At 40.6% G+C, this 24,388-nt stretch overlaps 1 protein-coding gene across 6 annotated transcripts in view; it reads right to left on the bottom strand.

Moving 5' to 3' along the window:
* The window catches only part of ARID1B (AT-rich interaction domain 1B), a 323,079-nt gene that overhangs the window by 85,614 nt on the left and 213,077 nt on the right, over window positions 1–24,388 (bottom strand). For all 6 annotated transcript variants that reach the window (XM_056486539.1, XM_056486541.1, XM_056486543.1 and 3 more), the window contains one exon: window positions 12,435–12,678. In XM_056486539.1, the coding sequence (XP_056342514.1) occupies window positions 12,435–12,678 (244 nt within the window). The remainder of the gene's footprint in view (window positions 1–12,434; window positions 12,679–24,388) is intronic.

Here is a 24,388-nt window from a genome sequence, read left to right as displayed (position 1 = left end):
TTGAGACTAAATATCAGGGAGGAAAAAGAGCATGATAATGATTAGGAGGATAATCAAACCATTACTGGAATTTGAAGCAACTTTGTTTTAGTTATAATGAGGTCCTGAAAATCTAGTGACTAAGATGAAATCTGATAAAATAATAGGGTAATCATCACACAGTCAATGTTACAATAAAGGCTCACAGACCAGAAGAGACATTCTGGGTCTCGGATCCCTACATCAGAAATGAAAGAACATAAGTAGGCTTCTATATGGGAGTGTTTCAAATGAGCTTTTCAGGAAATTGGAAGTGAGGTGCAAATGACCTCAAAGGAAAGAAATTTTTCTATGGGTAGCATAAAGGGAAACTGGTCATGTGTTTTGTGTTATCTCTTTCATCTTATAAAGCCTATGACCCCTTAAGAAAAAAGATTATTTTCTTCCTTAATTTATGCATTGTAGCCAAGCTTCCTGTGGTATCAACAGTATTTTTAAAATTACTTATTACTTATTCATTCAAGTAAAAAGCAAGGGTTATCTGCATATCCTCTCAAATTGAGACATGCAAAATATTAAAACCTTCCTCCTATCTATGCAGTAATCTGAGTGCAGATGTTTTAAAAGGCCTGAGACATGAGGACCTTTTCAGATACAGCAGCTGTGGTTGTGCTGAGATATGTAGAGTTGAACACACTCAGACCAAGCCTTCTGGCTCTGCTCAGCACCACACTGCAGCTAATAACCCCTTACAATGCTGGCAATCCACTGCAGCCTGCTTACCTGAGCCAGGAACTTATGACCAAACCCAGAACCTTCCTGCCTTGGAATGCTTTTGGTGGCTGGCTGAGAGGCTCACTGAAGGCAAGACCACAAGAAGCTGATTTGTTCCCTGCAGCAACATAAAGCTTCTGTACAAGCTTCTAAACAAGAAGCTTATGAACTTATGCCAGATTTATGGATGTTCTACATCATAAAGTGTTATCAAGATTGCTGTCAGGCCTAGCCCTGATTTTCCATATTACCTCTTGAAACAAATGTATCGTGCTTCAATGGCACAAGATTCCCTAATGTATGTGAGTATCACAATCCATGTAAGATCAACAAGAAGTAAAAACCCCTACTTTGCTTCTCATGAAAGTGCAAAATTCTCAGACTACCAACACTTGAAAGTTACACTCTCACCTTCTTTTTCCTATCTATGTCATATTCACCAAATCAACAATGAGGCTGTGGGTGAGTTTCAAAGAAATCACTGTAACTTAAGTGCTAAACTGCTCTCAAATCTTCATTAAAAAATGCAACAATGAACAAAGCAGCCTAGAGAACCCTATCTCTGACTTTTCTCCACACAAATCCAAAAGCATAAACGTCTTAATTTTGTGAGTAGAAGCTACTTGTTTGACATGATATAATATTTAATTCAAAGCAAAGTTGACACTGACAGGATGAGGTAGCTACTCAATATTGTGTTTCATCCTCATTACTCAGCATGCAGTCCCAAGGTATTACTTATGGAACACCATCAAAACGTCACCCTTACTACAGAATAATTCATTATATGATGGACTTCAAAAAAAGAATTAAATAGTCGAAACTGGGGTCTGTCAAATTAGACATCCAAGATTTATTCCCAGGTTGTGTAACCTCTGAGTAAGGTATGAAGACTTCATACGCAGGAGTTTGAAGTGAAATAATTGTTAGTACTGCCTGAACTGACAATGGTCTTGGTGGCAAGGGGCAGGAAAGAAAATGTATTGCCCTTCAAGGCTGAAACTCTTTTTGCTCTGGAGAGGAAGGGAGAGCAGCAACAGATACTGCTAAGAAGGTCTGTTTCATACATTCCCCATCCAGAAATCACCTCTGTTTGGACCAAGAAGCACTTTCTCCTGAGATTCTGGAAATAAGCCCAAAGCAAGCTGTCAATGGGAACCTTCAGAAGCATGTGACTCACCTAAATAATGAGTGCCTTTCCAGGGGGTCACAGCAAGCACCTGTCTGCCTGAAGACTGTTCCTTTCCAACAAATTCCAAAACTCTGCTGCAAACCAGGAAGGCAGTAGAGCTCCTCAAAATTAAGGATGCATCATTTAATTACTTGTATGAGCGAAGGCATAAGTCAGTCTTAATCTAGGAATCACTCTATCCTCAGTAACACCCACCCCAGACCTGTAATTTCACTTTGCAGTTATGAGAAGTTTCATTTGGGGGAATCAAATTCTTTCTGCTTTCACCTCTGCCTCACTCTGCATCCATTTAATGCATTATTTCCATTAAGCTTGGGAGAGTTTCCAGCCAAGGATATTTCTGCTGGAGGCCAGTCCAGAATGGTGCAGCCCAGGATAGCAACCAGTTAAATCTTTTCTAATCCCCACATTCAGAAACAGTGGCTCACAGCGGCTGGCATGCAGGAACTGAATAGAGCAGGCAAGCTCATATTTCTCTCACCAGGCCAAATTAATAAAAACAAAACCTGATTTCTCCTTCTCGTTTTCCTATTCTTCCTGTTCCCCAATATTTTTCCTCTTTCAAACAAGTTTTTTTTTTTTTTTTTGTTTGAGAAGCCTAATGTGGCTTCCTTCTGAAGAAATGGGCACAGTGACAGATGAAAGGCCGTATTCATCGCCTAATTCAGAATAGGGAAAAACCGACTGCTGTGCATTTAAGATTCTAACAACCTTGCAATTTTGTAGAGCCGTTTTCCCCAACCCATTCTTTTGAAGAAATCTGCTTTTATTCTGTTAATAACTAACCACAGTTGCAGCAGCATGGATCCGATTAGCAGTTCTTACGCTACAAAGGGGGTTGGGGGGAGGCTGTGAACAGGGTTGCCAATTTGTCCACCTGGGTCCCCAGAAGAAAGATTAGATGAGGTGCTTGCTCCTTTCTTCCCCACTCGCTTGCTGCTCTGCACTAGACAGATCTCTTCAAAGCTCAGCCACTGATTTAATTTCTTTTTTTCCCCCTCTAAAGTCTCGTTTAACCACCCCTCCACATGTTTTGCACTCTCTGACTGCGTCCCTCCAAAGCGATGGCGTGAATTGGGATGAGAGGGGTTGGGAGAAGCTGTGGCCACAGCTTGCCAGCACTTTCTCTCACACCTCTACAGGGCCTCTGAATTGCTTTTAGATTTTGAAAATTGTATTTTCTTAAATTTTTGAAAGAAGTGCCTATGTTCTTTAGGGAATGATCTAGACCTGGTAGTCATACTGTGTTTTTTCATTCTGTCCTTTTAATCCTTCCATAAAAATGGTAGTTTTGCTTGTATTTGGACTGAAGTAAAAGATTGTAAAGGGTTGCATGGATTTAGTAATCTGTAATTACTTAGGACACATCATTGCACGTTTGTAGTAATTACATGTAATGCAAAAAGCATATACTTCAGTGAGAGAAAAACCATTCTCAAATTTTTTAAAGAGTGTCAATTAAACAGAACATAAAACTGTAATTGATGCAAGTGCTAAATATCTAAAAGCTCCTAACAAAGGAGAGGGTAGTATTTCTTTCTTATATTTGGCTCATTTCTTCCTTTCAGAAATGAAACCTACCCTGCCACACACCTGAAACTTAAAACCTCAGAATTCTATTTAGGGATTTAAACCAAGTTCCAAAAGGAAGAATTTTTCATTTTCAGTGCTCATTCTCTAGACTGTATTTATAAATAGGAAGAGATTTTTTTTCTCTAAGCTGTTCCTCATTGTGTCACTTGCATTCAAAAGCCTGAGAAGCACAACAGATGTAGCAGACATACACTTCTAAAATTTGCCACCTAATAAAAACCTTAACTCCTAACTTTAACATTACCAGATTTTAATCAAACCACATATCAATTTTCATTTATGATATCTGCAGTGTGAAAACATGCAATATAGAAAAGAAAGGGTGAATCTGATGTGAAATGGCTGTATCTTATCCATATTTCTTTTCCCTTGACCCAGGTAAGTTTAAGAATTTCTCAGAATCAGGCAGCATTAACTTGGAAGACCAACAACGATGGGGTTTGTGTTCTCCCTGCTCCTCCCAGATCTCTCAAGTCTAGCAAGCAGGGAAATTGGAGCAGCACTACGTGGCAATGAGATATTTAGTTGGTCCTGCCTGCTACTCTCACACTAGATCACTGTCTCTGATTAAAGAGCATTTTAGTAGCAAAATGTATGTGCTCTCACTAATACTACCCTCAAAAGGAACAAACCCTCAGCTAATCTGGTTTTTCTTATTGTGTTATATTGCATATTACACAGCCCTGGTCTCAGCAATTCTCAGGGATGAGGGAGAAAAGGGCAAGTTGAATGCATAAAGGATAAAAGCACCTTGAGGCAAACCTGCTTCCAAAAACCATTTGGTGGGTCTGATCTCCCTAGAAGACAAGATCTATCATGCCATATTTCATCTTGCCCGACAACGATAAGCTCCAAAGACCGGTGCGGAAGAGAAGCAATTCTTCATGTATTTTTAATCAACCGAGAACTTTCATCTGGCGAGCTCCCTCCGCAAGGTCACACGCACCACGCGCGGCCACGTGCCTCTCATGCAGTTTGCAAACACCAACTCCTATGTCAGCTTCTGTTTGGAAGGGGGAGTATTAACATTAGCAACTCCTGGTTATATCATTTATAAACATGCAGATGTGGATTATTAAAGATTAATGCATTTTGGGATTGGTGTCGGCATTCCGTTTGTCTCACGCCGAAACCAATTCTGTTCTTCATTAGTCAACGACAACCCACATCACCCTGTTGTGGAAGAGAAATCAAAGGTGCAAGCATGAATTGAGAATAAGTGATGAAACTGATTACTAAGAAACTTAACGGCTGTAATCAATCAACACATCACAATAATTTGAGTCCACTGTTATCTGAAGATGGGGGAAAAACAGAAAAGCTGCCGCCGGAGTGAATTGTTCTTTTGTGTTTGCTTTCTAAAACCCACTTTGCAATTTGACTTCCCTATCTACCTACAGAGCGATGCTGTCAAAGGGCTGTTCAAATCTTTCAAGTCACAGTTCAAGCTGCATGAATTTTGTCTCTAAGGAGGAGAAAGGATATCTCGCTTTTCATTAATTTTTAAAAAAATTATTATCTGGAGGTAGTGAAAATGTTCTTCTTTTGAGGCACAGAATTAATTCAAGCCATATTTGCAATTGCTCAGACTCCTTCTAAGGAGGGACACACCACGTATCTGTCTAGTCAAGTCTGACACTAACTATGAAGCATGAAGGCCACTTTAAATATCTCTCACGGCAGTGATACATAGTCCACTGAAAAACTGAGAACTGCAGCAGCCTATCCCATCACAGAAACCAAATACCTTATGACATTTATGCTCTATTTTATCTAGGTATAACAACCATCTGTCAACAACAACAAAAACACACTGATGGGAGATGTGAGAGACTTTTCCCATTTGCTCATCAATCACTGCTTAGTACTGCAAGGGACAAGGGAGTGAGAGACAACCTTTTAATTTATGATAAAACGCAAATGAATGCCCTATTTGCCAACACAAAGAGAGAGAATCTACGTTTGTGTAACCCAAACATACAAAACCAAAGACACCACTTTAAATTTCTTGACAAAAACGTAAGTGGATTGAGAAAAAAAGTTATGAAGAAATGCATAGGTTAATGATCAAATATAAACAATAATTGTCCAAGGATGGCCTTAAAACATACACCTGAAACTAAAAACAAACATACCTGTCAAATCTTGGATGCTGTGGTTAAGTATATTTGAATTTTGTTACATGAAGCAGAGCACATGCATAATTATGCAAATATGTTAATTGGATTTCAACAGCCCTCATACTCTGGATGGATTTGTACCAGCAGGGTGCTCCCAGTGACTCACAGAGCTCCCAAAAGTGGCCTGTGCATGCGTGCTGCCACAGTGCCCACAGCAGCAGATGCCCTGCCATGCTGGCTGCTCAGCCATTGCCAGCATGGTGGAAACAGGCCTGGCAGGAAGCAGCAAAGAGGACAAAGCAGATATGGGGCAGAGCACAGCTATGGGGATGTGAACGCCATTGCTGTGGCCATCTGTGGGAGAGTGCCGGACAACTCTCAGCGCTGGATCCTGCAGGGTGTTCAGTCCATAGGGCAGAAATGTTTGGCACTGGCTTAAGACAGAAATTAACACTAAAACTGTAATGTGTGACTGTGAAATATAAACACTGACACACCAGATATTAAGCAAGTGAAATCACTTAAAACTAAACTCCATAAACTTTTTTGTACTCTTTCTTGTGATTTACTGTTTTTCTATCTGATGCTTAACTTTGGGCCAATGAAAAACAGCAGGTTGATGATGGTGGAATATGAAACCCTCTGTCATCATGAAAACTGAACAGGAGGAACTTTAACAGCGTGTCTCTGTCTCTTTTCATCTCCTGCACCTGTTCTGGAAAGACCACCTTTGCAGAGAAGGACACCTCCCTGATCTCTGGCAACACTGCAAGTATGATAGGAGTTTTTATAGTGCCTTTTGTAGCACAGGCTCTCCTCATGAAACCTGATTGAGACTATTTAGCTATTTCATGAAGCCTTGAGACAACAGATGTGATCTGGGCTGAATTGTAATACGTATCACAGGCTAAATGCTCCCTGAGCTAGAAGCAATGCCGTGAGCTAGAGCGCTTTACAATTTGCTTATTTTTTCATCCTTTGAAAAGACAGAAGCTCTAAATGTTGTTCAAACCATTTAAAAGAAAGGTATTTAAACTACTACTATGTGAAACATTCACATATTTCATTTGTAAGCATTCTAGATTTGAAAAACTGCTGATTAGATGTTTTGTGCACTAGAAGTGATTAAGAACATAGCTACGTCAATGGCATTTTGTGTTTTGGCTTTTTTCTGGCCTGGATGCCAATGAACAGCATGCATCTTCCTTGCAACAAGCTGTTGCAAGATTTTTGCCTCCGGAGAAGCCAAGGGAGAAACATTGATAGATGTGTTAAAATAATCTTTCTAGACAGGGGGATCATATCCATTTTACAAGGATATAACCCTCTCTTGTTTTGCAATTACTTTAGGGTATTTAAAACTTCAACAAAAAGCATAGTATTACAAATTCATAGATTCATACATTTTTTTTGGTTGGAAGGGAGCTTAAAGTTCATCTGGTTCCAACCCTCCTGCCCCCCCGTCATGGGCAGGGACGCCTTCCACCAGGCCAGGTTGCCCAAAGCCTCATCCAACCTGGCCTGGAACACTTATAGGGAAGGGGCATTGACAGATTCCCTGGGCAACCTGTTCCAGTGCCTCACTACTCTTACAGTGAAGAACTTCTTCCCAATATCTAATATAAACCTCCTTTCAGTTTAAAGCCATTCCCCCTTGACCTGTTACTCATGTCCTTTTAAACAGTTCCTCTCCAGCCTTCCTGTAAGCCACCTGTAAATGCTGGAAGGCTGCCTGCCATCAGGTCTCTTATTCAGGCTGAACAAGCTCAGTTCTCTCAACCTGTCTTCTAGAAGAGGTGCTCCAGCTCTCTCACCACCTTGTGGCTCTTCCCTGGACCCACTCCAACTTAGGTTCTGCTTGTTTTGGGGACCCCTGAGCTGGATGCAGAACTTCAGGTGGGGTCTCACCAGAGCAGAGCAGAGCAGAGCAGAGGGGCAGCATCCCCTCCCTCATGCTGGTTTTGATGCAGCCCAGGTCAAGGTTGGCTCTCTGGGCTGCAAGTGCACAGTGCTGGGTCTTGCTGAGCTTCTCCACCAACACCCCCCAGTCCTTCTCCTCAGGGCTGCTCTCAATCCCTTCTCTTCCCAGTCTGAATCTGTTGGGATTGCCCTGACCCAGGCTGGACCTTGCACTTGGCGCTGATGAACTCCATGAGGCTCACACAGTCCCAGCTCTGAAGCTGCCCAGGTCCCTCTGGATGCCATCCCCTCCCTCCGTGTGTCACCTGCACCGCGCGGCTTTGTGTCATCGAAACTCGCTGGGTGCGCTCGATCCCACTGCCCATGGCACCCACAAAGATATTCAATAGTGTTTATCAACTTCATATGGTAGTCTTCTCTCCCTCAAATAACTTTTAAAAGAAGTCCATGCCATATAACATACAAGTAGTGGTGGTTCACAGGGTAAATATGTAGAATAGCTCAATCCCAAGGAAAAGATTTTTCCAAATTATTTTTAAAACAAGATCTGCAGTATAACTATTGTTTTCCTGTAGTATCTTCTGGAAACTGGTTTGATTGGTAGGTTTCTCTTTACTATAAGGCATGAAAGAAACCATCATTCCTATTCAGATACTTGCAGTACCATGTTGCTTTGGACTATGATAGACTACTGCTCATGTTTTTCTTCTTGCAGCATTTTAGTCACACATATTGACTAACATGCACACCAAGACAAAATTTCCTGTTACTGTTCCAGCTGGGTATCCCATTTCCCTCTTGCTCTTCTTTTTTTGCCTGGAGTGCTGGCTGTAATGCTGTACTTCTGATGGATTTTGGAATTCAAGCCAGCTAGCTGATCAATACAGGTGTGGAAGACCTCCAGGTTTGCAAAGAGTAGAGTTTAACACTGAATGGATTACATCCATTGATTCACATAATTATCACAATTAAAATTCGGGGTATTTTTAATCAGGGGAGGATGCTGACTGGTTAGCATAAATTAAGAAGCTTGGTAATAACACTCCTAAGCCAGAGTAGCCACAAATGGATTTCTTTTTGTAACTTCATTTGTATCCAAGCTCCTCAGTTAAAGAAGACAACTGTAGTAAAAACAACAATTTAGTTGATGCTTAACATGGTGAAAATAAACTTGTTTCTTCAGAAAGCACATAAAATGTCTTAAAAGCACAAGTCAAAATACTGATCTATGCACGTAGAAGTCAAAATACTGATCCAAGTGGAAAAAAAAAAATACATACTTCTAAAGGCAGTATTTGCTACTCAGTATTAGCATAGCATATCAGTCTCTTCTATATAGATAAAATTTCTGTAAGGACTTAAAAATAACAGAATATATTAACTTGTACAAAAACTGCTTGTCCATCATGGGTTAAGGAAATCCTGGCCTATCAGCAATCTTTGACAGAACTCTTAATATTAAAAAACTTTTGCTGCTTACACCGCAAGGGAGAAAGAGCTGACAAAAGCCTTTGGCGAGTGAGATCAAAATTGGGGATGTGGGGAGAAAGGGGAGCTTAGCTTATTTACATTTTTGCTTTGTTAGTAAACTGAAATTGTTAGAGCAGGAGGAAAAGGGGGAAAAAAAAGAGAAAAGTGAAATTAACAGCCACTAAATCTTCTGGCAACAGCAGTGCATTTTGATATGTGCTGCATCAGCTTCCACTAATGGTTTAGGGTTGAATCAGGCACAGTTCAAGACCCAAAGCAGTGCAGGGCATCACATATCATTCTTTGGAAGAATATGCACCCTAATTATAAAGATGGCTAGAAAAGAAAGAGATCAGGATTTCTGGCAAAACAGAATAATGATCTACTTAATATGAAATCATAATGTCATTTTGAATCAGTAGAAATTATAGAAGAGTAGGATTTCAGCCCTGTAATGAACATACATCTGAACAAGAAGTCTTCTGATTTTGAAACAAAACTACCTTTCTGAACAAAATCCATCCAAGTTGCTTTTTTCTGCTCTGAGTTAATCTCCCTGGTCTATTCTGGTAATGTGAATGGAAACAAAGGCTCTATATGCATGTGCCACTTACCACACAAAATATCCTTCCAGTATTTCAGAGAGCACAGGAAGGAAATGCCCACTGAGCTAGGGACGTGCCAATGTCAGTGCTGCCTGTGCCAGGCTGTTCCTGTGAAATTTGTGGCGTGCAGCAGAAAGCAATGCGGGGTGGCAGCCTTGCGGAGGGGTGTGGAGACAGCTTAAACAGGCAGTGGAAGAGAATCAGCCATTTGGGAGGTTTAACAGGGGGCTGTTTGTTTGTCTGCCCTTTTGATGTTAAATTAGTTTTCAATTTTGTTGCAAGAGAGAAGCCGTTGGGAAAGGATGCTTCTCTTTCAGTAAACCCTGGGAAAGCAACACCTTTATTTTAACTGTCTTCCCACCAAGAACCCCCTGCAATATTTTGGCTTTCCCGAGCCATAGCTATCAGCAACACAACAGCTGCTCATTTTACAATGACTTGCTGGAGAGAGAATGATTGAAAGAGCCAATCTATGTCACATTGAGAAACTGTGGCACAACATCGCAGGAGGTAATAGGAGAGGAATGAGGTCAGAACAAACAAGGGTAGGGTGAGAACGGAGAAGAAAATAGCAGCGAACAAAATTATTAAAGGCAAGGTGCTGTACTACACAATCAATGTTTAAAAACGTCTACAACCTGACTGCTGCAAACAGCCACAGCAATGCAAACAAGCTCTGTGTTACTTTTTCTTAAGGTCTCATGAATACAGCTGATGATAAAAGCTACCAAAGTCCTTGTAATGAAGAACAACGGTGTGAACACACTTAGGTGAAAGCACAGTCTAATTCACATGGCTTGAAAGCCTTAGCACCCAGCAGCATCCCTCTATCACAGGGCTTTAAATAGCAGCCTTGCTCCTGTTTTTTGTAGCTCGAGAAGCAGCAGCAGCAGCAGCAGAAGCGATGCTACTGCAGCAGCCCAGCTGCCCTCTGGAGAGCACTGCCTTAGCTCACATCTGGGAGCTCACCTTCAGCAAGAGCTGCAGAGACCAGAAGCTTGTCTATGACAGGGAAACAGTGGAGGGTGATTTTGATTTAGCACCATTCATAAAAATCCTTCCTGAGAAAGAATTGCTTTTGTGTTACTGCAGCAGACCAGAAAACCACTGTGCAAAATGGTGGCACAGCTTGTATGTAGAGACAATGCTTTTCATTAGGTGAGTTATAAAAATGAGCTTTTGGGGCTCATCTGACGTGATGAAGCGACTCTGACCCTGACCTCTGAGTCCATATCCCTTCTATTTTTACCCCATGGGGATCAGGTGGGTTCACAAAAGTTATTACTCTCCCCCTACACACTTATGCTCATCCTTACATATCATGGCTCCAATAAAGCTATTTTCAGTGTCACAACATTTTTTCCCTATTCAGCAGTCAGGCTGTAAAATGCCAACCCATTTACTCACCAGAATCTGACTGACAAAATGTTACCTTACCAGCCATGTGGACTATCTGGCTTCACTCAACAACAGAAATGGATTTCTACACCAAACACTGGGGACAGCCTTGGAAATACAAAGGTTCCACACTGCATACAATGCAGTCCCCACTGTCCCCACTATTCCTGCTCCACCTGAGCATGTGCTTCATGCTGCCGGTCAGAGAGGCTGGAGAGGGAAGAAATAACTGCAGGGCATGCAGCATCAGGCCACATCAACATGCCCAGGCCACATTTAATACTAAACATTCCTATGTGCACTAAGCTTATTTCCCTCTGCTTATCTAGTTTAACCTCTGCAGACAAACAGGCATGAACATTTTACACAGATACCTTTGTATCAAATACTGAAAAACACGCTACCCTCTGAATTTTAACCAGCATTTGGTTTACAGCAACACTCAAATCACCTAACAAAAAAGCATCTCTGCTTTTGTCTCTTTTAACTGAGCTCCATGTTTATTATTTTGTGGTTCTGTCAGCAACTGATGTTATCCCTAGGGTAATGTCAGCACTCTCCTACTCTTAGGAATTCCTCTAGTATTCAAAATGTCAGAAGATAATAAAAAACTTGAGCATTAGAAAGAACAAACTCATCTAAAATACTAAATACACATTGCTGCCTGACCCCCTGGAGTAAGTAACATGCCAGATGGGTGGGGATAAGGTAAGAACTGAAATTAATGTATACCATTTTTTTCTTATGAGTATCTTAACAGATTTCCACAAATTTCTGAATATGCATGATTGTGTGCCATACTCTAAATTGCATAAGAGAGAGAGCGGCAAGCCTGACACTGGTATTCCAATTACTACTGGTGGGGCTGAATCCCTAGTAACTTGATAATCTTTGCAAATATGAAGAAATATCTAATACAATATTCTGTATTAATGTCCAAAATTACAGTGCCACAATACAGAGTTGGAAAATCTCTGCCTCATCCTGCAGGCCTGTAACCACCAGTCAAGCTCAAGAGCCAAACCCAGCAAAAATACACAGTTAGAAAAAAAAAAAGGATTGTGAATAACCGCAAGAAGTATGTGACAAATGACACACAAACCAGATACAAAAACTACAATTAAGTATTTGCATTGGTTGGTGATAAAGACATTTATCAAACACCTATGTGGAGTCAGGTTCAGGATTTTGAGCATTCTGAGGGCTTGGCAGCTGAAGTTTAGATTGAATTTACTCCTGCTCTAAGTATGCACATTTTTCAGAAAAAACGCCTGAAAATGCAGGATTCTCAGAAAATAAATTAGTTTGGAATATGGGAGTATTTCTTTATGCATTTAATAAACCTACCAATTGGTTGAATTTTGTTTGTTAGAACAAACTTACCTGGAATACTCGCTGGAGAAATGGGACCAGATCTTGACTGGTTGCTTCCAACGGGTGAGCCTACAGGGGAAGGCGATGGGCCCCCAGGGATGCCAGAGAGATGTGGAGAAGCATGAGGGGAAAACGGAGACTGTGCAGGGTTGCTCTGCTCCCCTTGGCTGCTCGTAGAGCCTGACGCGCTAACAGCTGAGCTGAGGGTCGCTTCAGTTCCAGTCGGCAAGTCGTCAATGGATCCAGACAAATCCTGAGCAACAAGGAGAAATGAACATAAGTGCTTGCATAAATACTCAGGCCGCAGGACTCACGAGCTGGCATGGCAATGGATCCATTTGTTTACTTATTGCAGCAGATAACTGAGAGGTTGTCTTTAACATGTAGTTAAATGATGGCAGAAAACAAGGACGGCATGCACAGTTCTCTGCTTAATCTCTCATTCTTTTGAGAAAAAGAACAAGCAAGGGCATCAAATGAATTAGAACCAAATTCATTCAGCATTGAATTTAACCTTTTCCATCTGGATTAAGCTTTCAAAATTAATCCCACAAATTCTGCCTGAGCATACCAAAACTAATGAAAATGATACATCAGTTTCACTTTTACACAGTATTTAATTTTGGCGTTTGCTACCATTACAATCACAGCTTATACACTTCATTCTAAACCATTACCACAGTGAGAGGAGAGTGTAAAATATGCAGCCCTGTAACACTCCCTTGCAGCAAGGAGATGAGAAGAGGCCCTGCCCTCAGCAGCAGCACTGGATCTGCCGGCCACCAAGGAACAAGGACTGCTGCTTCTCCACTTCCATCAAATACCAATGTACAGCTCACAGGTTCTCTTCAATTTCGTCTGAATACACTGCTAAACAGTTACTCCATTTCAGCTCATAACTGCTGCATTTTCAATGAGAAATTTCCTCTGTAGGTCACAGCACATCTGAATTCTAACTATGAAGTGCTGGACATATTCCCTCAAGCTGTAACACAGGAGTTATACTGGTCTTTGAATCTGTGGGAGTAATTAGGAGTTTTAAATAATTTTAAGATCAGATATGAAAAACCAAGAATGCTGTGACAAAGTAAGCACATGCTTCCCAGATGTCAGGAAAAATGTTAATTCCTAAGCATCACAGAAAAACCTCATACAAACCAAAAGGTGCCAATACTGCTGTGCTTCTGTAGCTATTGGCAGGTCATGAGGAGCAAATTAAAGTTTAAAAATGTGGCACAGAGATACCTCACATATAAATCAGGTCATTAAATGACCTCTGAGACTTGAAATAACTGGGATGACAGAGTGCATTGCTTTGGCTGATCCTGACTTCATTTGTTTGGCTCATGCAAATAGCTGCACCACAGACAGCAGGGCCCCTTGTCCAAACAGCACGAAAAGAACAGGGTTCTGCTTGAGCAAAGAGGTCAGGAAGCAATGCCTTAGTGATGCCTAATTTTCATAACTAAAAATGAAGTTTTTTAGAAGTCACAGAACATGGATCAAATTCACATGGTGTACTCAGTGCCCTGCCCAACGATGACTACCTCCACTACAAGGGAGGCTCACAGCCAGGTTCCCTTAAAGAGGGACTTGGTCAGTCTTCCAAGGCACAGGAAGAAGAGGATTAAAAATTTAAGCTCTGCTAATACTCACTAGAAGCCACGTAGAATGCTACGTGTTATTCCCCCTTGTGCGTAAGGGTAGTGAGTACAAACCAGCTGACTTCACTCTCTGCAGGGCACCTTGCAGACCTTATTTCCAATGAGTTCCCACAAATACTTCAAGAACAACTCTTACCACAGTTAAATTTTGCTTTTCCTGACAAGCATGAAATTGTACCCCTATTTCATTAGGCATATGAAAAGCAAAAATTAAGGCTAAAACTTCAGTCTACATGTGGATGCTGTATTCACTCAAGAGTAGACTTCCAAATCTGTACAAATGGGAATTTAATTATGAAGTGGGCAATAAACTATTTTCATTGTTTCTTTTTTGGAACTATCAACTGTAGAAAATGTAAACAAGAAATAACACTGCTTGCTACTGCATAGAGCAACACTAGATATTTTTCACAGTAGAATGTATTTGGCAAACAGGTAAGCAATTACTGCTTTTCCATACATAATATGGTATTCTTCTAAATGAAATCAAATGGCTGCTGTCGTCATGTGTAACGAATGCTGCAGGAAGTGCTGATAAAACAGATGCTGCTGAAAAGCATATAATAAACCTATGAAAATTGAATGCAGCAGAAGAGAGTCTATTCTAAAGGAATATAAATTTTATGTAAAAAACATATAGGCATACAACTGACAGAAGATAGAGAAAGCACACAGGTTTACATTTAGAGTAACAAAGATTTTAAAAGTGTGTGTGGAGTAGAACTTTCATGTGTGTTGGCAAATCAAAGTACTTGAAAAAACAAATTTGCCAGGATGATGGAAAAGCCATGAAGAGATTAGCACTGTTCTTGATGAAATTATCTGCTGTTCACAGGCTTAGGCAAAACTTCAGGACAGGACTGAAGTTCACTTTTCCTGTCGGGTCACATCGACTTCTCCAGCCTGCCACAAGAGAACAACTGATGAGTCTCAGACATTTTCTCGAGTGCCTGCTTTCCAGGAATTTATTCACCCACCTGATGCAACTCCTTCATCAGGAGGTGGAAAAGGAAGAGAAAAGCTTGCATGACACCAGCCTGTTTAACAGGGAGGCCATGCCGCCCTCCTCAGTGCAGGCTGAGGGAGCAGCCTGGCAGGCACAGCACACCCGCTCAGTGCAAGCACTGGGGTTCCCCCAGCAATGGGGAGCTTCACAATCACTCTATGCAATAATAGGGTTCATTCATCAGACACATGGAGAAAACTGAGAAAGAGGTTGATCTCAGGGTGGCACGAAAGATTGGTGCCTATCTAGAAGTCTGGGCTGTGCCACACAATCTCTTACATTGTTCTCAAGTGGGCTAAAATGAGAAATATCAGATGTTCTGTACAGGGTGGCCTGGGTTTTAAAATTTGTTGGGAGGGGGGGTGGTTTTGATTTTTTTTTTTTGGTTTGGTTTTTTTTTGTTTTGTTTTGTTGTTGTTATTGTTTGTTTGTTTGTTTTTGTTAACATACACTTTAAGGCCTTACTCTTCTAAAGTGGAAAGCCTGAGCAGGCAAGTAACTGGGAAACTTGTAGCAAACACAGGCTTTAGAAACACCTCTCTTACCTAAAAAAGCTACCTTGGAAATTAAAGAGAAGGAGAAGAAAGACTTTATGTGAAGCACCTGGACAGAAAGAGCAGAAGTTGACTTTCTGTTCTCCTATTATCAGCATTTTATTGCTTGCTTTTACCTCATTTTATCAGAACAGTAGTGAAGTTGTGCAAATTCCACATCACAAACATTTATTTATATATAAAACAGTATACACATACACATTATATATGTAAATTACATGGATACACTTGCATTTACTTAGCATATCTACATGTAAAGCTATTAGGAAGCCTGCTAATAGGAGAAATTCACAGAGGTTTAAGCATACAGCCTTGTTAACAAAGAAGCTCTGTAACTAATACTCCTCTAGAGGACAATTTAGTCAGCAGGGCACCAACTCTATCCTTCTTTTATAAGTAGTATCAGATCTATGATGCCTGTAAAGAACAGAGAGACCTTACTTACTGCATCTCATTCAAACCAAGGCACCTTCAAGCTACAGTGCTTCCATTTATCTTGTTGGAAAGTTGGCAGGTTAGGTAATTGCTGGGATTCTTTTAAGGGCCTGAAGTCCCCATACCCTAAGGCATGCCTTAAATTTTGCCTCTTTTCAGAGGCTTTTTCTGGAAAGCACTCATTTCTTCCAGTAAAATCTAGCAAGTTTAAAATTATCAGTAGGCTTGTGTCTCTAACAGATCAGTTTCTTGTACAGCAATCTTATTATTCTTATCTATGGTATTGTTATGACTATATTTTCAAATCTGACATCAAATCTAAGAAAAAATGAAGGACAAAATATTTCCTCGCTCCCATCGCAAATCTGTATTACAATTCTGTATTCTCTATGTCAGCTTTATATCCTGTATTATTCAGGACATCCTATCCAGCTTTCAAAGTTCATTTCTACATAATACCTTGATTACAAACTGGAATGTTCCCATGCAGGATTCATCTCTTTTAGCAAAGTGTTTTATTTTCAGTATTTTCAGTTCTAGCCTCACCTTCTCACCTATACACGACCTTTTTTCTTGTCTGTCTGACAAGAACAAGAGCTGAAATGAACAGGATCACATTGTGCTTGGGATTATAATGCTATGCCTTCCTGGTGGCATGATCTTATCAGAGAGAGACACTTGAAACAGCATACCATTTTACTACTGCAACATGGGCAGTGAGGGGTAGAAGGAAGCAAACTGTTTATCCAGAGCCAGGAAACCCCAAGCTACAAAGAGACCACAGCAAGAAAACCCCAACAAACACCCATATATCATATAATATAATAACACTAACTTACTCAAGGAACACACCTAGATCCAATTATCAGCAAAAGGGAGACTACAGTAGCTCAGCAATACCACCACAATTTTACACATCAAGTGTGACAGGATTACAGCATTCACTGTGGAGCAAAAATTTACACTGCAAATACTTTGTGCAGTTGCAAGCTTTGCTTAGCAGTGTCTCAGCAGACACAAATCAAGATTTTAAGGGAATCCCTTGCTAAATACTTACAGTTGAAAAAGGATGAGCACCTTCTCTGAAACCAGAAGAAGGAGAAAATGTGGGGCACCTTGCTAACAGAGCTTCTACACTACTAAGTTCTCTAAGAAGTTACTGCAGTTTTGGAGCTCTTGCAGGGATTATGCAGAGCACATACAACCTGTGGTTTATTTAAATTTTCCAGCTATTGCCTACCAGCTCCTTTATGCTCAGGGAGTAGAAGAATAGCAGAGGTATTCTGTAGATATTAAAATTAAAGACACAAAAACCTTTCTGTCTCCCAGAAGCTGAACCCCCCAGACTCTACCCTACCATCCATTGTACTGGGATGAATCCCAGAGCTACACGTAGGGAACTGCATCAACTGACTGGCTGCAGGATCAAAGCCTGCTCATTCCATTCAGGCCTTCCTGCAGTATTTTCTTAGGACAGTGCAGCTCAAAAGACAGGATCCTGCATGAAATATCCATCTCTTTAACATGAATCACCACTTTAGAAACAAAATTATATATACAAGCAAACATATTTCACATATAAGTATGTAAATATATATTCAAACAGACATACACTCTGCTATTGTTTTGGAGCCATGGGGGATTATGAACAATATGCTCTGTAATTGAGATTAACTTTGAACAAATGATTTGGCTGACAAACACACATATGCACACAAAAGGAAAACCCACAAAAGCTCTGTTTAAATTTCAAGATATTTGTAAGACCTCTTTTCATCTCAAAGCAGCCTATAATAGCATGTTTCAAGAAGTCTTCCAAAGGCCCTGCTGGTCACATTGTGGAGGCAGTGAGTGAGCTAACAGCCTCCCAGCACCTACGCAACCGGAAAAACGCAGCAACAATTGGGACCATGTGGAAAATTCTCTTATTTTCAAAGGCTGCTACCCCCAACCTGGGTATCTTCCTTCCATGCCAGCTGCATAATGACCCTCAGTTAAGCACAAAAAGGTATCTAATGCACATCCTTAAAAACTGTTTAACGGGAGACAGCAGGGCTGCCATTACATTTCTGCCAAAACCCCTTTTATATGCCTTACTGAAATGAATTCTGTGAGAAAACAAGGTTCATTCTCTTAATCTTGTTTAATCAAGGTCTGGAGCAGGAAAAGTAGAGAAGACCACTTCTAGTACAAACACCTCCCTGAGAAAAACATTTGATTTCTGTTGACAGGCACAACTCTACTGCAGATCGTGCTACTGTAAGGAGAGGGCTTGTTTCACTAGCAAGTCAACACAAACTTTGACCATAGCTAGGCAGAGGTACTTCTTATGGTACTCATGTTACTTAGAAATCTTACTTAATTCCACTTAATATATGTTGTAGCATTTTTAGCTAGATTTTTAACTTTACCCTCTAAACTATTAATGCATTATTCTAAAGGAAGGGAATTCTAAGTTTATGATAAAAACACCAGCATCTTGCACTAAATTTAGTGAGAAAGCACCACTTGCTGGGAAAAACATTCCCTTCATTCTGTGGACCTCATATGCTTCCCAAAATAACTTGGTTACTGAACTGTACTGCAAGTACTCTACCTGATCAGTATCAAGTACTTTCTCTGAGAAGTTTTACAGGCATGTCCCTGAGGATACAAAAATCTTTTCCCCAAAAGCCCTAAATTCACTCAAGCAACCAAGAAGAAGTGCAATCAAACAATGCAGTGCCAGTGCCATGCCTGATGTCTTTTCAATCTATGAGATCCTGGAATCAAGACATTAGCTGCAAAAAGCTGACTTGGAAAAACACATTCAAATCACAGCTTACTACCTAATTGCTAAGCAAATGACTGTTGATTCAAAGAAAGAATAATTTTTTACTAAATTTGTTTAGCAAGCAAAAGATCTGTGTTTGTAAGACAACCTTATTTACCTAAAAATAAAAGCTTTTGGCCTAGGGATACAGGAGTCCCAGAACAGAACATGACATGCCCGTATCTGTCAGACATGGGATGAGAGGAAGTTGATAGGACGGATACAATCACATTTCTGTATCTAAAATGATCCACAATGGGATCTTACTTGCTTGTCCAGACAAAACCAACTTAGGGCAGCTAGAAATTCAAAACTACCTAGAAAATTCAAAAAACCCACCTAGAAATTAAAAACCTCCCTGCCCCTGCTGAGTGCCACTCACTGCAGGGTCTGCAACTTCCTGGCAGGGAAGGGGCTCCTGAGTCCTACAGCTACATCAAGTCACCCAACAGCACAAAAGAAGTCACTGGTTTATAAACACTGACTCCCGTGTATGAAACAATAAATACTAATGACCCATGTGCCATTGAAGCAAATTGACAAAGTCTAACAAGGACTGTAAAGTGTAGGACACACAGTCTGTCTGACAAGGATACTTTTTAATATTAAAAATAAACAGCAAATCTCTGGAACAGAAAAACAATAACACAGCCTATCTCAAGATACAAACTTCCCTGATTATCTCTGAAGTAGAATGCTTAGCACGGAGAATTTCTGGAAATAAAATTTAAAAACAAAAAGCCACAAACCCTTAGGAGTCATTTGTTTCTTCAGTACTGTAGCAAAGAAAAATTCCCAGCTAACAACTCATGTAGCTACAGCATCAGTCATTTATCATCAATAAATCATCGACCTTTAAAACAACCAAATCAATGAAAACCACAACAAATGGCTGCTATGAAGAAGAAAGAAAAGTTGTATTTGCATAACAGCAATCTAATAAAATGTAGTTTATTCATACTACTTCCCATGCATAGTACCGAACTTAACCACTCCCAGACATGAAATCCCTTCTTAGAGGGTTTCTCATATAAAGAACACTGAGGGTGAGAGGTAACAACTTCCCTTTTTTGCAGATTACAGCCATTTTCTTGATCACAGCTGCCTCCATAGGGAGAAGACAGACAAAACTGGCAGGATAAAACTGAGAGGAAGCCGAATTAATCAAAACATGTACTGATCCAAAACCTTTCAAGCTCTCTGGAGCTTGTTCTTTTGGGGATCACTATCCTTCTCCCTCTATGCAGCAAGTTTAGTGATGCCATCTTGATTTTTAACCTGAACGGACACAGCGTGACCACCCTGCTCACCAGTCCAGACTCCTCTCCTGGCTGTGCTTCTGGCCATGCAGAATTCAGCATCAAAAAGCCATAGGGAGAACACCATGTAGCTGCTAGTCCTCTTCCCATTACCTACTTATTCTACTTTCATGACTGATGTAGAAAAATCAGACTAAGCAAGAAAGGACTGCCAAGTGACAAAGAAAACAAACATGGATTTGAGCAAAGGCTTATGAGAAAGAACAAGACATTATTAATAGAACATATGGGTCGGTAGATCTGAAAGAGACCAAACATTTCAGCAAGAGCACCAACAATATGCATTGGAAAGTATTGCTCAGTCCCTTTATTCCATTTACTCTGGTAATCATACTTTGAAAACCTGCAGCATATGCAGTCAGACAGAGACCATCTATCTTTGAGACTATATATTCAAAAACTTGATATTGTGTAGATGTAGCTCAAGCAGCAGGAGCAAACAAAACTTCCTAATACCATAACATGTAATGTGGCAAAATTCACACCATGCCTCACCTGCACTACACCCACGAGACCGCAGTGCAGAGATTCTCAGTAGGTCTGTGCAGGGCACCTCACGTAGGAGAAACCCTTTGAACATGACCACACAACCTCATGTGGCTGAGTGTTTACTACTACAGACATAACCTGAGTCACAACACACCTATTTTGCAACCATTAATTGACATCTTTCTACACATGCTTCTCAGACTATCCCACGTGGCTTCCAGAAGGCATTAACTGTGCTTGTAAGTTTGGACCTACAATACTATCTGATTTGGAGACTGCAGCTGAGAGAACAGAGAAAGTGCTGGTCCAACAACCAACTGCCCATTGATCACTGAAAGCAGATATTGTCATGCCACAGTAAATTAGGTAAGTTGATAACAAGTGAGCTGTTCTGACAGCCCAAGGCCACCTATGCACGGAGCACGATAAAGGGCTTAAACTGATTGAACCTATACACCTGTATGCCCAAGGTTTAAAAACTCTTGATCTACAACACTTGCCTTTTTTCTTTTTTTTCATATTAATACCCTTTGTAGAGTTATGGTTTGATAAAAAAGTCTGTCCCAGCAGGTTACCGTGGGAATAAGGATCTACAAAACATAGTTTTTCATTAGCTTAGGGCTTGTGCATGCATCATACTGCGTCGCTTTCTTCTCTCTCCCACAACACCCTGTAACCAAATACCACAATTCAATGAGATGGTAAATAAGCCCCAGACACATCTTAAACTTCAAAAAACACAGGTGCTCTGTTAACTTTTCATCTCTTCCTCTTGAGTCAGAAGCAGAAAGGAGGAGAAAAATGTATACATCAAAAAGACTGATAAATGTTATAAAGACTTCCTTTTTAAGGAACTGAATAAAGAGACTTCCCTCAGAGAATAATATTAATTAATGAATTTAGTCTTATTTAAAATACTGGATATGCAGTGTTATACTGGGGTAACAGGTAGAAATGAGTCTTATAAGCTTTATTTCAGTAAATTCAGCTTAATTTGCCACTTCAGGCTCATTGTCTTATCCTCATGCAGGAACCTCTCATCCTTGTTCCTTTTTCTCTTCATTTTTGCTGAACTCAATGCGACTCAGTGGAGTGTAGTTTTACCATCAGTTGAGCACAAACACACAGGGCTGGGATCACTCTGCTTCTGCTTTGCTTCTCACCCCCAGCCACACACACAAACTGCTTACTTCTTTCTGAGGTCTGTGGACCACAGCAGCAAAACCAAACAATTGCTCTTCAAGAGGTGCTCACTGAACCCCTCCCACATTTACATTCTCTGGTAACCGTGGAAAAGTTCGGAAAATAAAATCCAAGACAATGAAAAAGCAGAAAATAAACTTTCAGACTGTTTCTCACACATGCCTCCTAGAACAAGGCTTCCATAACACCCCAGGTTCTGGAATTCACACTTCTTTGCAATAATTCAGTGCTTGCTAGGCATACTAAATAATTAAGCAGCCAGGGAAAGTGGTATTTCGAGATAATACAGCTTTAACAAACTTATGTAGAACTCAAGTCTCAGAAACCTCTATATAAATTTCAAAAGGCTTTTGAAATTCTAGAAAAGTGTCTTGGCTTCAGTTTTCTCTTTGAAATAATGCCTTGACTAGCCAAGTAGGAAGCATAACTTGTAGCAGTTCAACTGGGCATTAAGAAAAAATTCTGAAAGACCAATCTTCTCCATCTACTGGTAAGCACCATTTTGGCATGGGAAGAGGTATCTCAAGGCTAAGATAATGCCATAGTTGTCTTGATCACGTTGCGAACTAAACTAAACTTTATGCCACAGGTTCATAATTTCAGGTGCACTTCTGAAATCCAGTAAATGAAGAGACACATGGACATGCCACTACAGAAGTGTGAAACACTGTGTACTATGCAATCTACCAAAAAACCCCAACAGATCAACTACTACTGATCTTTAATTAAAATACCATACAAAGGAAAACATCCTTGGGGAATTTTGAGGGTTTTGTGTACCTGAGCATGCTTCAGTGCTGCAACTTTTTCTTATGATAAAGAGGATAGGGGGGTTCCTGACATGTTTTAGATAAAGCTTGTAGTGGGTTGTTCTTCCAAAATTTTCCTTGTCTTTAGGAGAGGTGGTTGGTATTGCACAGAACTACCTATTCATTGCAATACTAATAAAAGTGGTCTGAAAAAGTTCCAAGAAAGCATGGGTAGGATGACCAGTGTACAGCAATTGTGGTCCTCAAAAATGGGGGTGCCACAATGGATGATAACTTGGGTGGGGCCTTACTGAGCAGGTGCCTCCATCTGCCTTTTTGTGCGATGGTGGTTTACCCAGCCCTTCACCTGAGGTGCCTATTGTCCTTCTCCAACATCTGCCAGGCTTCATCCCTGCTGCAGCTCCCTCCAGCAAGCACCACTGCAGTGCCACAGCCCACAGTGCACTTGGAAGCCACTTGCATAAAATGTTTGTAAATGCAATAAAAGGTAACTCTTTTCCCCACTGATCTGTATTCTTGTTGCACTGAATTTTGAGAGTATTCATAAATGGTGTGAAAAAACATGTCAGGTCAAACGATAGTGGTGAAAAAAGAGAGAACTGCAGCTGGAAGCTTCTTTGAAAGAGAGTTTCCCAGGATTTTGTAAGGCAGTGATCCTTTGCTTTCCTCTCTGGCTGCTTCTCTTCCTCCATGGAAAGCCAAAAAAACTGCAGCTCTAGTCAATGGCTGCTTCACGGTTCTTGCAAAAGGAAGCAGAGACTTCAGCCCTGCCAGACCTTCAGGTGCAGCCCTATCAATTGCTGATCCTCCCTCCTCCAAGCCTGTCTGAGCTTTGCAACACAGTTTAGGGAGCTGGGCCAAGAAGGCTTTTGGGGAATGCATCTGATAGATGGGAAAAGAGCCATCTGTATCAAGGCATGGTTTGTAAGCACTACAGCTTGAGAAGAACACGATTCTTAATGCTATGAAAGTTTTGCTGCATGGCTTCTAAGGTCACTGCTGTGTTGCAGCAGTTTTGCCTGAGCTCCTGTCCTAGTTCCCTGTTCACAGTCTTCTACACTGAAGCCTACAAATGGGGCCAGTCTACATACATTGCTGTCTTTCCTTAAAAAGACCACTACATGTATCACAACTTCTAAGAAGATGTACCTGATGGAACTATCAAGCCACAGCTCATTTCAGCCTTTAAGTTATTCATTAGATAGACCACCAAAAAAGAGGAAAATAAAGCAAATCAGTAAGTTAGATCTTTGCAAAGTCTCAAAATACTTCTGAAGGATGCTTGTCAGAACGAACAAATGTACCAAAGGAAGAAACAGCCTCATGAATTAAGTAAAAAAATAAATAAAGGGAAAACATATGAAAATTTCAACAACTGTGCCAATCTGTTGTGAGCTGTACCCGTGCCAGTGGGCGGCCTCGGGGCACCGTAGGATTCCTCAGTGCAGTGCCAAGCTCCAGCAATATTGTTATGGTTAGAGAGGAATTTCTCACAAGAGCTAACAAAGGCAGAAGGTCATAAATAAACACAGCAGGATCGCCTTGTCAGTTCTCATTATTAGCGCTGCAGGCACTTGCTTTTCTATGGGCTGCTCACAGGTTCATTTAAGTGTAAGAGCTCCTCCTCAGAATTTCACATGCTCATAAATAAAGACAACATTTCATTAGAAAGAAAGGCACACCTAAGTTATTTTTTTATTATGTTTTTTTT

This window comes from Oenanthe melanoleuca, chromosome 3, assembly GCF_029582105.1.
Source record: "Oenanthe melanoleuca isolate GR-GAL-2019-014 chromosome 3, OMel1.0, whole genome shotgun sequence".
NCBI classification, from domain to species: domain Eukaryota; kingdom Metazoa; phylum Chordata; class Aves; order Passeriformes; family Muscicapidae; genus Oenanthe; species Oenanthe melanoleuca.
The sequence above is the reverse complement of the archived record's forward strand: the minus strand, read 5'-3'. Positions and strand labels throughout refer to the sequence as shown.